The 13,957-nt window shown below is 37.8% G+C and overlaps 1 protein-coding gene across 5 annotated transcripts in view; it reads right to left on the bottom strand.

Moving 5' to 3' along the window:
• Window positions 1-615: 615 nt before the first annotated feature.
• IL15 (interleukin 15) overlaps window positions 616-13,957 on the bottom strand; it is a 43,494-nt gene continuing 30,152 nt past the window's right edge. Inside the window, exons 3-8 of one of the 5 annotated variants that reach the window (XM_074823719.1) lie at window positions 11,531-11,612; window positions 11,000-11,041; window positions 9,196-9,339; window positions 3,928-8,611; window positions 3,036-3,194; window positions 616-2,594 (exon numbers count right to left, since the gene is read on the bottom strand). In XM_074823719.1, the coding sequence (XP_074679820.1) occupies window positions 8,498-8,611; window positions 9,196-9,339; window positions 11,000-11,041; window positions 11,531-11,612 (382 nt within the window). In that variant the 3' untranslated portion in view covers window positions 616-2,594; window positions 3,036-3,194; window positions 3,928-8,497. Of the gene's footprint in view, window positions 3,195-3,927; window positions 8,612-9,195; window positions 9,340-10,999; window positions 11,042-11,530; window positions 11,613-13,957 lie in introns of all 5 variants that reach the window. The other 4 variants (XM_074823716.1, XM_074823717.1, XM_074823715.1 and 1 more) reach the window with 4 other exon arrangements.

The following is a 13,957-nucleotide window of genomic DNA, read 5'->3' as shown; positions in this document are numbered from 1 at the left end:
TGAACCACAAGCTGAAAATCTCTTGATTAGTCAACCCTATACACACATACACATACACACAAAATAAGCAGTAGTGTATGAATAAGCTCACCTGTCTGATACAGGAAAGTGGATAACCTCTAAGATGTGCCAGTGAGAAGCAGATAAATTCTGATTAGTCCTGAAAAACTCCAATGAATGTAACAAAAATAATGCCTCTGCCTTAAAGTGCTTTGAATGCAAGATACGAGTAGGTAAATGCAGCAAATATACTAGGTAGAAATAGGTGTATTTGAGCCTGTAGATGTCTACTGGTAAATCTGAGTGTTCTAGAAGTCTAGAACACTCAGTGTAAATAATTTACAATGGTTTGAAAACCAAACTAAACCATCTTTTAATTTTGCTTGTTTAGCTTTTCATAGTCAGTCCTTGATCCACAACGCAATACCTGATTTTTTTGTGAAATTTAGATATAAATTGAAATGTCTCTCTATTACAAGTGACAGATGGGAAATTTTACCTTGCTTGTAACACAAAAGTTATAACATCTGGATTTTTTTATGTGGCAAGTGTTCATATTATCTACCTGCCAACACAGATCAAACGTGCAGTGCAAACCACAAAAAATTGCATTGGTTGAATAAGCAGAGTTAGGAATTTTATTGATAATAAACAGTATGGGAATGAACACATAAAACAATGTGATTATATTGTATTAAAGCAACATTATTTGATTATTAGCCTATGATTATGTGTCATAAACAATATGGTTATGTATTATTATATTATTAATATTTTATTACTATATTCTAACATAACCACAGTTCTCATCATTTAATATGTTCTGGCATAGGGTATATCTCATACTGGAATCTGACCAGTGTCTATTCAAAAGCAACACTATTAATGTATCATCATATAAAGCAGCTGCACATATTTGTTCATAAATAGATAACGTTAAAAAAAATAATTCTTTTTACTAGGCAAAAAAAGATCAGTTCAGGTTAGATAATGGTAAATTTACCATCTGGATAGAGCAAACAAAACACTAGAAAATACAGATTCATAGGAAGATTGAATAATCAAAATATAAAATAAAGCATATACTTATATACCTTTCAATATACATAAAATATACTTTTATTTTTATATATATATGTGCTGCATGTTGACCCCTGAGCATCAGATAATTTTCCATATCGTGCATTATGCACGTTTATTTAATTTGAAAGACACAACCACTTACAGAAAGATATAGAAAGTTTTGGCACTGAAAAAACTTCGGCTAATTCTCAGCTCTATTTCATCAGATTTTAAAAAAAGAAGCATTTTGTATAAAATTGTGATCACAAAGTAGGAAATCAGAATTACTGAACCTCTTTTTATGCTGAAGAAGCTAATGGCAGAGGGAGAAGAGGCAGAAGAGTTTCAGTCAACTGCAAACTTTGTTAAAGCCTGGAACTTTGACAAATACTCTTCTGCTCAACAGAAAGTGCAGATAATCCTTTTTATGCTGTAAAAGTGGTTGATGTGAGACATAGGAAAGTGAAGTTGCTGGAGGATATATTAAGCCACATAGCAGGTTGGTTTATCTGGGTGACTACAGTGTTTCTGTAATTGTACACGGAGATTGAACTCTGACCTGTATGTATTGAAGTGGAAAGCCCAGAGGAGTACTGAATCTCACTAGGAAAAGAAACAAAGGGGCAAAGTTTGTGTGGTTTGAGACTTTATGGAATTACAGTCTGGGAGTAAAACCATGCTGGTTTTTCTTGGCTAGGGAATTTGAATATGAGGAGAGACTAGCTGTATTACAAGATAAATCTTAAGTGAATACTTGGGCCTAGAAATCTGGAAGAACTGTGGAGACATCCCATTGGAATATAAACCCATTTATGTTTGCCTGGGAAATCAGATTGTGAAGGCGTAGGATGAAAGATTCAATTTTTTTCTTGGGTGACACAGCATTAGAGTCAAGATGACAGGACTCTGTCATGATCCATTTCTGTTGGGCATATGTTTTTACAAATGGACTCTCATAAATTAGCTGATGATGAAGGTATTTACATCAATTCACTTCTTTTGTCCACAAGGACATATTCTAAAGATTATGCCTCACACCTTAGATAACTCCTGACATTTCTTCAACTGCTTCCCTCCGCATTCACCATCTGGCTGAGACTTTAAACCTTTTACCCAATGCTTAGTCACCATCCATCTCTGAAAAATCTGATTCAGACTCAAAAGGAAGAGAACCAGGATAAGATACTCATTTGTACGCTAAAGTTAAAATAAGCTTCTTTAGCCTTAGGTATTTCTCAATCCCCCTGATTCCTGTTTATGTTCTAACTTCATTCCTTTTTCCCCTATACATTTTTCACTTTTAGAGGTAATGATCCGCCTATGCCATGGTACAGATAAGTCAGTTGTTTAAACAGAAGTTTCATTCTTTATTGTATTTGCCCATCTTCTCCCTCATTTTTACAAATCCAGTTGATTCCTGATCAGCTTGACTTGACCAAGAAAATACCACCTCTAATAAGCATTCAGAAGAGGGTGAGGTTTTGGAAGATTTATATTTCTTTACATCTTTATTTCAAGTGTTGATTATTGGCCTAATTAAGCCTTTTGTTAAGGAGGTGAGAATTCTCCAACATTGGCAAGTTTTGGAGGAAAATAGTTGAAAGAAAACAGTTTAGAGGTGCCGTTTTGGTCTTATTATTGCAAAACACATAACCTACTCATTTATGGCTTTCTTTTCTTCCTTAATTGCTTGTGAGTAATATTCCATAGAGGGCATAGTAGCCAAGTTTAATTGTTTTTTCTCTGCCTCTAGAAAAGGTATATCTCTTTACACACTACAGAATAGTCCCCTTTTAAGTATGGCTCAGTGTGATGTTGGTCAGTCTCCTGATGCGGTACAGAAATTCTGGCATGCAATGCTGTTTCTATTGCTAGTAAGGTATGCCTTCATACGGATGAGCTGCAAGTGAAGGCCACTTCGGATAAAAATACTATTTCTATTCTCAAGTACATCAATACTGACTTAAGGATACCATGAAGTTTATGTCTCTTGCTTTAGTTTCATCCAGTTGTTCTGAGCAGCTAGTTTGTTCTTACATTCTTAATCCTCTTGCCAAGATATCCCATCATGACCTTGGCTCAGGGACTCAGGATGGGAATTTCCAAAGTCTTCTGAAAGCCCCTTTTGGTGCCTGTTAGAGGGAAGACATGAATGATTTAACTGCAGTTGTGGGAAGTACTCTTTGAAATTTACTGTAACTTCGAAATTGCAGGCATACCCTTATTTCCATCCAGCCCCTTGCCAAATTCTGCTACTCAGAAAGAACTGATGCAGTAGATTCACAGTGAATTGAAATAATTTTGCTTCCACTTTTATCATTTAAGGTGGCTCTCACTTCTTTTCCTTCCTCCTGTTTGCATTCATTCCTGTAGATGTTTCATTTTTCCTGTCTTTCCTATACTACAAGAGGTTGGCAGCTCAGTCCCTTATGGTATTGGAGTTATTGATAATTACAGCTAGGCTAATCTTAGATGACTTTATTATAATATTGTTCCTATATATGTGTTCCGTATTCTTCCTATGAGAAATGCAACAAAATATTAATAGTTCCGTCATGTTGGGTTGCTCACATTAAACTAGGGAAGAATGGCAGGCAGGGAAAGAGATTCACAAGGATGACAGGGCACTTAGTTTGGGTTTAGTGGACAGTAGAACCACAATATCTGTGATGCAGCTGTCTAGACAAATGAGTTGACTAACAATTGTACATGTAATTTACATACTTGGAAGGGTAGTGACGTGATTATCTAGTGCTATGTGTCATTGGAGAGCTAATTTGAAGCATGTCTCTGTCCTAGTCAGTTTACTTGGGGGCCATAACCTACTGGGCAGTAATTTTCTGTGTAAATGCAAATATCCTTTACCTTGCTTTACAAAATAGATGATACTTCTGGAAACATTCACTGATCCTCTGGTGTGGTAGGAGGTTAACATTGTTGCTCCAGTGTAGCCACTTGAATCTCTATGATCTGCTGCACCTGCATGTCTAGTATTCCTGCTTAGAGGCAGAAGTACTGAAAAAATGGATCAGTTCTCTGGTACTTGGAAATATAACTGGAAAAACATGCAGGCAATGGTAACTCAGTGACATTTTCTGTTAAGGCATGTAACAATACCACTGCTTTTCAGGTGCTGAATTAGACTTATAAAAAAACCCTGAATCTCTGTTGAAATCTCTGTTGGAACTGTTCAGAAAGCTGCAGCAGGAAAAACAAAGAAAGAGCAGACTGTTGCTTTCAGGAGATTAAATATCACACACTGTAATGGCTTCTACAGTAGCTACCCTCCTTGGCTTCTGTTGAACTTTAGATCTCGACCTTTGGTTGAAGGGTTGAAGCAGTTGAAACACTGCTTTCAATGTAGAGAATGCCTGTTGATATATATAGCAAATACACTGTCCTCCTTTGTAAGTGTTACCACGGTACTGACTCAAATGTTCATTATCTCTCTGAGCTTTTGCCATGTGAAGCTAGAATAGATCCTAAAGTATGTTTCTAACTGTCATTTTCCTCACATAGCCATATGAACAAGATGAATAATCTGAAACTGCTGCTGAGACCCCAGCTACTTCACTGCAGGGAAAAGATCCCCTTTTTTATGTTTTCCCCAAAACAGTGAACCTCCCAACAAGAGAGGTACCTGCAGTTCAGAATTTGCCTTTTTCCACTACCATTAATGATTCTGGCTTTCACAAAGTTCTCATTTCTAAATGAACTAGAATCATTGAACACTTCAATCAATCCTTAAAAGGGGATTTGAATGGAGAAAAAGATGAAAACACTCATACCATCACTCAAGTCAAACGAGGAGTCACCTGTTTCTGCCTGGGCAAAACACCATCAGCTAAAGACCTGCAGTACTCTACTAGCCTGCCCTTTGCTTGCTCGTAAGGTTCCCATGGCTGCTGGCTTCTCGCTGAAGGCATCTTGCACATTAAAGTAGCATCTTCTTAGTTAAATGGACAAATGGACCACTACCTCTGGGCAGTGATTAATTATTACAGACTTATGCATCCACATAGGTAAATGCCTAAGAAGGGCCACTCAGGATGTAAAAGCTTACTTGGAGTATCAGACGAGAATACCCCTTCAGTGTACGCAACAGTGATAATGCCATATTACTATCTTAATTAAATCACTGTATAACCTCAGTCAAAAACTGAACTGACTTGAAAAATTGTGGCGAAACTGTCAGATGCTACTTGTAAGGTCCAAATGTCTACCAGAGAAATTAAATTGATAATTCATACTGTGCCCTGTAATTGTAAAAGACAGTTGGACATTGCAAAAACTGAAATCTATTGATCATGCAGTGTAGATGGACTGCTTAAAAGAAAATCTGGACTGCAGAAATTATTGGTTAAATTATCTTGTGTGTTTTAAGAGAGAGGTATTGTAACTAATAATCCTTGTATAAATATACTGATGCTGATCCAGAACTGACTTTAAACTGTGAGGACTTTCAAACATCTCCTGTGAAATTATCTGCACTTTACCTGATCAACAGGTGCTCTAATATTCGGAGCCACTGGAGGCAACATTCTATTGATGAGCAACCAATATTTATTTCCAGGGTCTAATAAAACAACAAGAAGGTAGTGGATATCAGACATCATCTGCGCTAGTGCTACTTACATTATCCTGTTAAAATACAGACAGAAATATGGATACTGAATACCAGGAAAGGAAATGAAAAATAGATTTTAAATTATTGCAAAGTCAGGAACACAGAATTATGTAGTCCAAAACTTCTGTGGAAGAGCATTATTATTCTCTTCTGGTGTCAAAAGGTAGAGTTATTTTTCTTTCTGAACATAGAAATACTCTGCTATGAGTCATCTTAGTCCCAAATTGAGTTGGATTAATTGGAGAAAATACAGTTTTAATCTTTTTCTTAACAGTCTTAACATTTACCATTGGAAAAGATTAGATGGTAAATGCCACACAAATGACTAGACCTTGTGTAGAAGAAATACTTTCCTCAACCTAGGGTTGTTTACTTCAAAAGTAGGCACCCTGAATTAGTTTTTACTGTTCTGCCTGCAGTATGAACAAATCAGATCAGATTCATGCATGTCTTAGTCATATTGAATCTTTTCCTCCCAGATATGTATGAATTCCCTCACTAAAAAAAAAAATAAAAAATAAAAAATACCAACCTGGCCTTAATTTAGTCCATCCTTTATACTGATCATATAATTTCTTATAACCATAGGATTCAGGAGGTAGTAAAGCTTTCAATTGGCAGCTTAGCTCTCAGGGAAAGGAAAACCCCAGGAGAAATACGGAGAACTAGATTAGCAAATGGCCTTTTTTTGGTTCTAGAATATGCACCTGGAACAGGTGGAGGTGAAATGAAAAGAGCTATGCCCAATGTCCAACGGAAAGTGGCTAATGCGATGGCAAGCTGACTGTCTTTCAGAAAGACAAATTCACAGTATTTAACATACCTGCCACTGGTAAAAAATTCGATGAAAAGCAGACTAAAATTAATCAGATAACTGATTTTCACAGTGACCAAGATAAATAAAACTATCTGAGCAAAGGAGCTGTTTATTTCTCCCATCATGAATACTGCTGAACTGTCACAAGCTCCCTCAAAGCTAGAAATAAGGAAAATCCCTTCATCTCTTTGATTAAAGACCACAGCTGTAACTTGGTGTTACCTTGCCTTGCATGTGGCATCAGGTAAGAGAAAATCATATTCAATGTTTATGATTGTTTTAAGGAAAAATTTAAGGTGTAGGACCAGTTTACTTCATCCAAACTATGTAATAAACACTTCTTTCATTGATGTTTTTCAGTGGCAAATAATTTGTTTATGTCTTCTGTGATACCTCTGCCAGTGTTTAATCCTGATACCAATGTGCTTATGAATTTACCAATCAGTTAGTCTATAAGTCATCTGGAAGATGACATCCACTGTGCTCACATTTATGTTCTTTCTCTTGTAGTTTACTGAGATTCAGCTCCTCAGAGTGCTGAAGATTGACTGTTGGGAGTGACCCAACAATAAGGAAGCACCAGGCAGTGTATTTGTTGCAATAATGAGATTGAGACTTTCTTCCTGGTAAGTGGACAGCTGAATGACTCAGCCATTTATCAAATGAAGATGGAGAAATGGAGGTGCCTGGAGGAAAGAATTACTTATTATGAATAGCAGTTGGTATGACATGGTTATGAATCATGAAGAAAGCTGTTACTTTAGAAAGAGCTGAAAGAAGACTATGCAACATTTCAGAACTACCAGGGGACAGGTGACTGCACTGAGTCTTAGAAATACAGCTATCATGATTTCCAATAACTGGTCAAAAGTGATTCCTGCCTTCAAAGTTCTTACCTCAAAAGGAGACCAAAATTACAAACTCTACTACACAGGAAAGATTTCTACCACATAGAATTTTTTTTTTTAAGTTTGTAAGAGACTTGGTCACCTCCTTCATTCAGAGAATGAAATTTATGCTACTTTTCTTTGATTGAAGTTTAGACTGAAATCTTTGGTAACTGCTAAAGGAACTGTACTAATTACCATAATAATTAAGGTAGTGTCTATGTGAGAGGTAACAAATGAAGTAACAAAGCATGTTCTGTCATTGGACGGTGGAACTAAACACCAGCATTACCTTCTGTTAAGAAGACTGCAGTTAATTTTTAATACCCTTAAGCTACCATTGTACAAAAGGGAAAAAAGGCAGGGAAGAATCTTTAAATAAATATTCTAACTTTTTACTTTGAATTCTTAGGTAAAACAAGTAATTGGGTTTACCTGAAACCCACAGTAGAAATAAATTAACAGATAACCAATAGACCTTTAAGACAAATAGGCCTCAGCTTCTGTTTTGTGTTTAGTTCGTTGAAGGAATGTAATGAGAAAAAAAATAGCAAGGAAAACTGTCAGACTTGACTAACAACAGAAGTGAAAGATGAGCTAGGGTCTTCTGGGAGCACAGATGGTAAAGGGATAGATTTCAGATAATAAAAATAGCTATAGCCAAATGCTTTAACAGGATATGATGATTTTATATTAACAATAATAAAAGAGCTTTTCTCTGAAACCCCATTCAGTTAGCTCTGAACTGATGTTCATGAGGGGGTTCCCACTGCAGATACACTGAGATCTTCTCAGAGAATTTTGTTGAAAGGTTGGTAAGTTAGGCAGGCTTTCTTTTCTGGTGGACATAAAGACACTTTAAGTCAAAAAGAAGCTTTAAACCCTGTTAAATTCCTTTCATTTGTATTTCATAAGTAGTATCATTTGCATGTATTCAGTTATGAATACATTGAGAATTACAGGGATTTTATTATCCTTTCTTTATGTGTTATGCTACGTAAGTAAGAGTGTAAGTGATGTTCTTTCCAGTTTATTGTTGGCAATAATCTAATTTCTCTGAGGATGTTCATGGAAGAATCTTGGTTCCCAGCTTGTGTCTTTTGGTCAGTATTTGCATTCCTTCTGTATGACCTTTACAAAACTTTGTATAAATTCTGTAAAATTTTTTTCTTCATACTCTTCACATTCTTTGCATTTCGCTGATGTTGTGGAATTCAACTGAAAAAGAAAATGCAATCATAAAACATGATACTGATCTATTTGTTCTGATAGAAAACTCTAATCCTTATTTGTCCTGTTTTTGTGAATAACTCCAATGCAGTCAATGGCTACAGAAAGCATTGCTGGAGGCTTCGACAGTACTTATGGCCTGTGCAGCTCCTGGCTTGCTTTCTGAGTAGGATCAGCTTTCAGAGATACAGCACTTCAGTGAGAGATGCAAGTGGCTGCCCCTTTGAAAATTAGGATACTTTTCTGTATGTGTCTGAGCATACCTGACTTCAGATACTAAAGTTACAAACTGTTATTTACACAAGCACATTCAAACACCCTGGCATATGTATGCGTGAACAGTCAAAAGTATTTGCTCTGATGGGAATCCTGAAAGCATTTTTCTAAAAAACACTAAATTCTGCTTTTCCACTGTTGCATGTGTGACTTTTTCATTGTTATATGTGCAGGTTACTGCATCTCATTTGCTGTCCTCTGTACTATCCCACCTTTTATAGAACAAAAGAGATATTTTGCTACTGAAGAAACACTTCTGATTTGCCTTTTCTTCACAGGCTGGTGGTGTTACTTACCTTGTTGTTTTCTAAGCTTGCGTTTCCATTTTTCCATATGTTGAGTACATCCTGTGTTTTACTACAATTTTTGATACGACATTCGTGAAGAATCACATTCATCTCTAAGAGAAAGCATCTCATTACAGGTTCTTGGCATTCTTTCTGAAAAAAAATGAAGTTTTAATGGTTTCGCAATTAAGAAGGAATAAGTGAATGTAAGATATAATGTACCACAAAGTAGCTGATTTTTATTTACTGGGTATCTCTTCTTGCTATTCAAACACTTTTAAATATCTGCAAAGATTGGCTGTGAGAGCTAACAACATAAAGGCCAGCTAATTCACTAAGATGAGGTGAAACGTAATGTCTTGGTGAAGAACATAGGGAAATAATTAACTAGGAGAGGAATTTGGGATATAATTAAACATTGTGGAATTATATCAGTATTATTCTTAGTAGTTCTAGCACTTTCATTCAGAATTGATTTCTGAATTCAAAATAGGTAGGGGAGAAGAGAAAGTAGATATTACCTGTATTTCACAGGTTAAAGAAAAAGAAGCAGAAGTACTAATTTCTCCCATCAGGTCAACAATAAAGCCAAGAATAAGTCTCAGGTTGTCTACTTCCGTATCAGACTGTCTCACTTTAAGAAAATCTTCCTGACATTACCAGGTAGTAAATCAGCCGTTACAATGGACTAACCTCTCTAGCTCAGTTCAGTTGAGAATGTGTGTGCGGGTGTGGATGTGCATGTTTTGTGACCTTTCTTGCTTCCTGTCATGTACAAGGCTAACTCTACAGACACATCAGACTCTGTGCTTTCTCAGGTTTGCCAGATTGGCTGAATACATCAAATTGCTGTATTCTGCATGCACACTAAGACTATTCTGCACTGAGGTAGTCAGTCCATCATTTCTAGGAAATCTTTCATTAACTCTTTATGTACAGGATTCATGTATTTTCTGTGTTTGGCACAGACCTTGTGGGAATGTTTATGTTGTCAGAAAAGCAATGTCCCAGAAGCAGGCTACTGCCACAGCAATGAATCCAGCCAGTTCCACCAGGGCTATATCAAAGGTGACTGCTTTGGTGTCAGCTTTGGATGGAGTGAGTTGAGTAGTGGCTGGATTCTTTTTCTTGGTGGGGTGCATGTGTCCTGCAGAGTGCAGACTGAGCTCCATAGCAACAGATTATGAAAAAGTCTCTTCAGAAATCAGTTTATGAAAACTGCATTTAAGATGATCATATTTTACATAGGTCTCTGTGACTGTATTAAGAATTATATTGACAAATTAACATAATTTGCAGGATAAATTATATTCTGCAACTATTAGAAATCTGAATCCTTGAGAGTACCTAGGTATTTGCTGCTAAGCTAAGGAGTGGCAAAAGCAGAGGAATGCATAGATATATGCTGACAGTTACTCTCCATATTCCACTTCTCCAGTATTTTATTCCATTAAATAGTGCATGGTGTTAAATAATTGTCTTTGGAAGTATTTTATTTGTCACTTTTTTCCTCCCTCAAATTACAGATGAATACCAATATTATTTTAGCCGTGTTTGCTTTGATAAAATCTTTGGGATCATCCCTTTTAATTGATTAATTTTAATAGCAGGTGATTCAATAAAAATACTTAATACCCGCTTACATAATTTATCCTGTGTACTTTAACTAACAGAACCGTTCCTTCCAAGGCAAATGGTTTGATTTCTGAAACTTTTCTCAAATTACACCAAGGCTGCCTTGGGAGAAAGTTGCTAGTACAGAAATGAAGCTACCATATTAGAGCAGTTGTGGTCAAATTTTAAGTTTACTTACATCCTCATCTGTGTTTGCAGTATATAAACTGACATCAATGTCCTACAAGAAAACAAGAGTTAGAATTATGAACATTAACTAACAGTTTTAGAGATAATAAAGCTAACTCTGCAAGACATGGATTAGCTCCAAGTTCAAAGGCCCAATTCATCCAGGTACTGGGAGCCAGCAAGTCCAGGAACTTAAAGTCACCTAGTAACCTGCAGGATGGGCTTCACTGTGAGAAGCACTCATCAGAATCAAGTCCTCCAATATTTTGTCTGAAGGAGCTAACTCCCAAGCCCACTGCCCCTTTTCTTAGGAAAAATGAGAAAAAAAATAATATTTAATTCTAGAGTCCGCAGAATTTGGTCAACTCCAATTCCCTTTAACCTTCTATTCCTTTGTTTCCATCCATGAAACAACATTATACAAACACTACCCCTTTTCCTGCTCCCTGTCACTGACACTTCTTAGCTGAGTAAAGTGCTAAATATTTAATTATGTCTGCCTCTATGATTATATGAAATGCTGACTTTTTTATGAACTTACTTTGGATGTCTTGATTTGCTCCAAATCTTTCAGAACTTCCGCCCACTTGCAATGACCTGCTGCTGTCTTTGGTACAGAAGCACTAGAACAGAAGAAAAACAGTGACCATTAGGCTCAGTAGGTATGCACAACATTTATGCTGAAAAAAGAGTCAGAGATTATTAAAATACTATAGATACATTGTTTACATGTGGTAAATGCATGGGGCAAGTATAGTTGAGAAATCATGAAATCCTACAGATAGATAAAAACTGTATCTGAGTCACACACTGTAGAAACAATGTGTTTTTTAAAAAGGCCAGTTTTATAGAACGTAATGAAAGAGAAATGTTCAACTACTTAATATAAAATACCTACAATTCTTTTAAAGTATACAAAAAATCACAAACTTCCAAGTGTCTTAGACTGAAAACTCATCACTCCCCTCCCCCGCTCCTATAGAATTTCTACCTTAAGCCCTGTAGATATATTATTTGTCATTTTAGATGTAATTTTTTGTGTACAGGAAAGCTTCCTCCTGCTACAGATAAGATTTTTCTCAAAGTGAACCATTAAAGGGTGGAAGGAAGATTGCCTTCTCCCTGGAAGATTTTTGGAATGTGAATTGCAGTCTTAACATGTCCCCACTTGAATCCTTAATTTGGATGCCTTTCTGTACTGCTGTACTATAAATAATATACAACAAGGTAGGGAAAGACAGACCAATTTTTTGGGGAAGTTGTTTAAAACAAGCTGTTGTTAAAATTTAAGCATTAACCAAAGGCTCAAAAATTACAAGATTTTTGGTAAAGGAAAAAAATGGGTTTTATAACAAGAATCAGGGACACTTACTGTGTTTTTGCCAGAAGGAGAGAGAGAGAAGAAAAGTCAGACCTTAGCAAAGAGATTTGACTGAAGGGGCACAAGGAGAAAACAAGTGAAGTGGGGCGCGTAGGCCTTAGAAGCGGGGCCAGTATTCTAAGAAAGGAAACTGGAGTAAGAATGGAAGGAGGCATCTTGTATACATAATTCAGCATATATATTTAAAAGTGCTCACATGTGGTGGATTTTTCATTGCAAAGACATATGACAATTGATGGAGATTGCCTCTGTGTCCAGCAAGATCATGGAGCAGATCCTCCTGGAAACTATGCTAAGGCACACGGAAAAAAACGAGGTGGCTGGTGACAGCCAACATGGCTTCACTAAGGGCAAATCGTGCCTGACAAATTTGGTAGCCTTCTACAACGGGGCTACAGCGTTGGTGAATAAGGGAAGAGCGATTGACATCATCCATGTGGACTTGTGCAAAGCATTTGACACTGTCCCACATGACATCCTTGTCTCTAAATTGGAGAGACATGGGTTTGATGGATGGGCCCCTCGGTGGATAAGGAATTGACTGGATGGTCACACTCAAAGAGTTGTGGTCAATGACTCGATGTCCAAGTGGAGAGCAGTGGCGAGCGGTGTTCCTCAGGGGTCGGGGTTGGAACTGGCGCTGTTTAACATCTTTGTTGGCAACATGGACAGTGCAATCAAGTGCACCCTCAGCAAGTTGGCTGACGACACCAAGCTGTGTGGTGTGGTCGACAGGCTGAAGGGAAGGGATGTGCCATCCAGAGGGACCTGGACAGGCTGGAGAGGTGGGCCTGTGCAAACCTCATGGAGTTCAACAAGGCTAAGTGCAAGGTCCTGCACATGGGTCAGGGCAATCCTAAGCACAAATACAGGCTGCGCAAAGAGTGGATTGAGAGCAGCCCTGAGGAGAAGGACTTGGGGATGTTGGTTGATGAGAAGCTCAATGTAACCCTGCAATGTACATTTGCAGCCCAGAAAACCAACCATATCCTGAGCTGCATGAAGAGAAGAATGGCCAGCAGGTCAAGGAAGGTGATTCTCCCCCTCTACTCCACTCTCATGAGACCCCACATGGAGTGCTGTGTCCAGCTCTGGGGTCTCCAGCATAAGAAGGACATGGAACCTTGAGCAGGTCCAGAGGAGGCCATGAAGATGATCAGGGGGCTGGAGCACCTCCCCTATGAGGACAGCCTGACAAAGTTGGGGTTGTTCAGCCTGGAGAAAAGAAGGCTCTAGGGAGACCTTATAGCGGCCTTCTAGTACTTAAAGGGGGCTACAGAAAAGGTGGGGAGGGACTCTTTATCAGGGAGTGTAGGGTTAGGACAAGGGGTAATGGCTTTAAGCTGAAAGACGGCAGATTTAGATTAGGTATAAGGAAGAAATTCTTTCCTGTGAGGGTGGTGAGACACTGGCACATGTTGCCCAGAGAAGCTGTGGCTGTCCCCTCCCTGGAAGGGTTCAAGGCCAGGTTGGATGGGGCTTTGAGCAACCTGGTATAGTGGAAGGTGTCCCTGCCCATGGCAGGGGGTTGGAACTAGGTGATCTTTAAGGTCTCTTCCAACCCCAAACCATTCTATGAAACGCAAC

This window comes from Strix aluco, chromosome 4 (genome assembly GCF_031877795.1).
Source record: "Strix aluco isolate bStrAlu1 chromosome 4, bStrAlu1.hap1, whole genome shotgun sequence".
Classification (NCBI taxonomy): Eukaryota; Metazoa; Chordata; class Aves; order Strigiformes; family Strigidae; genus Strix; species Strix aluco.
Note: the sequence above shows the minus strand (reverse complement) of the source record. Positions and strands in the feature narration are given on the sequence as shown.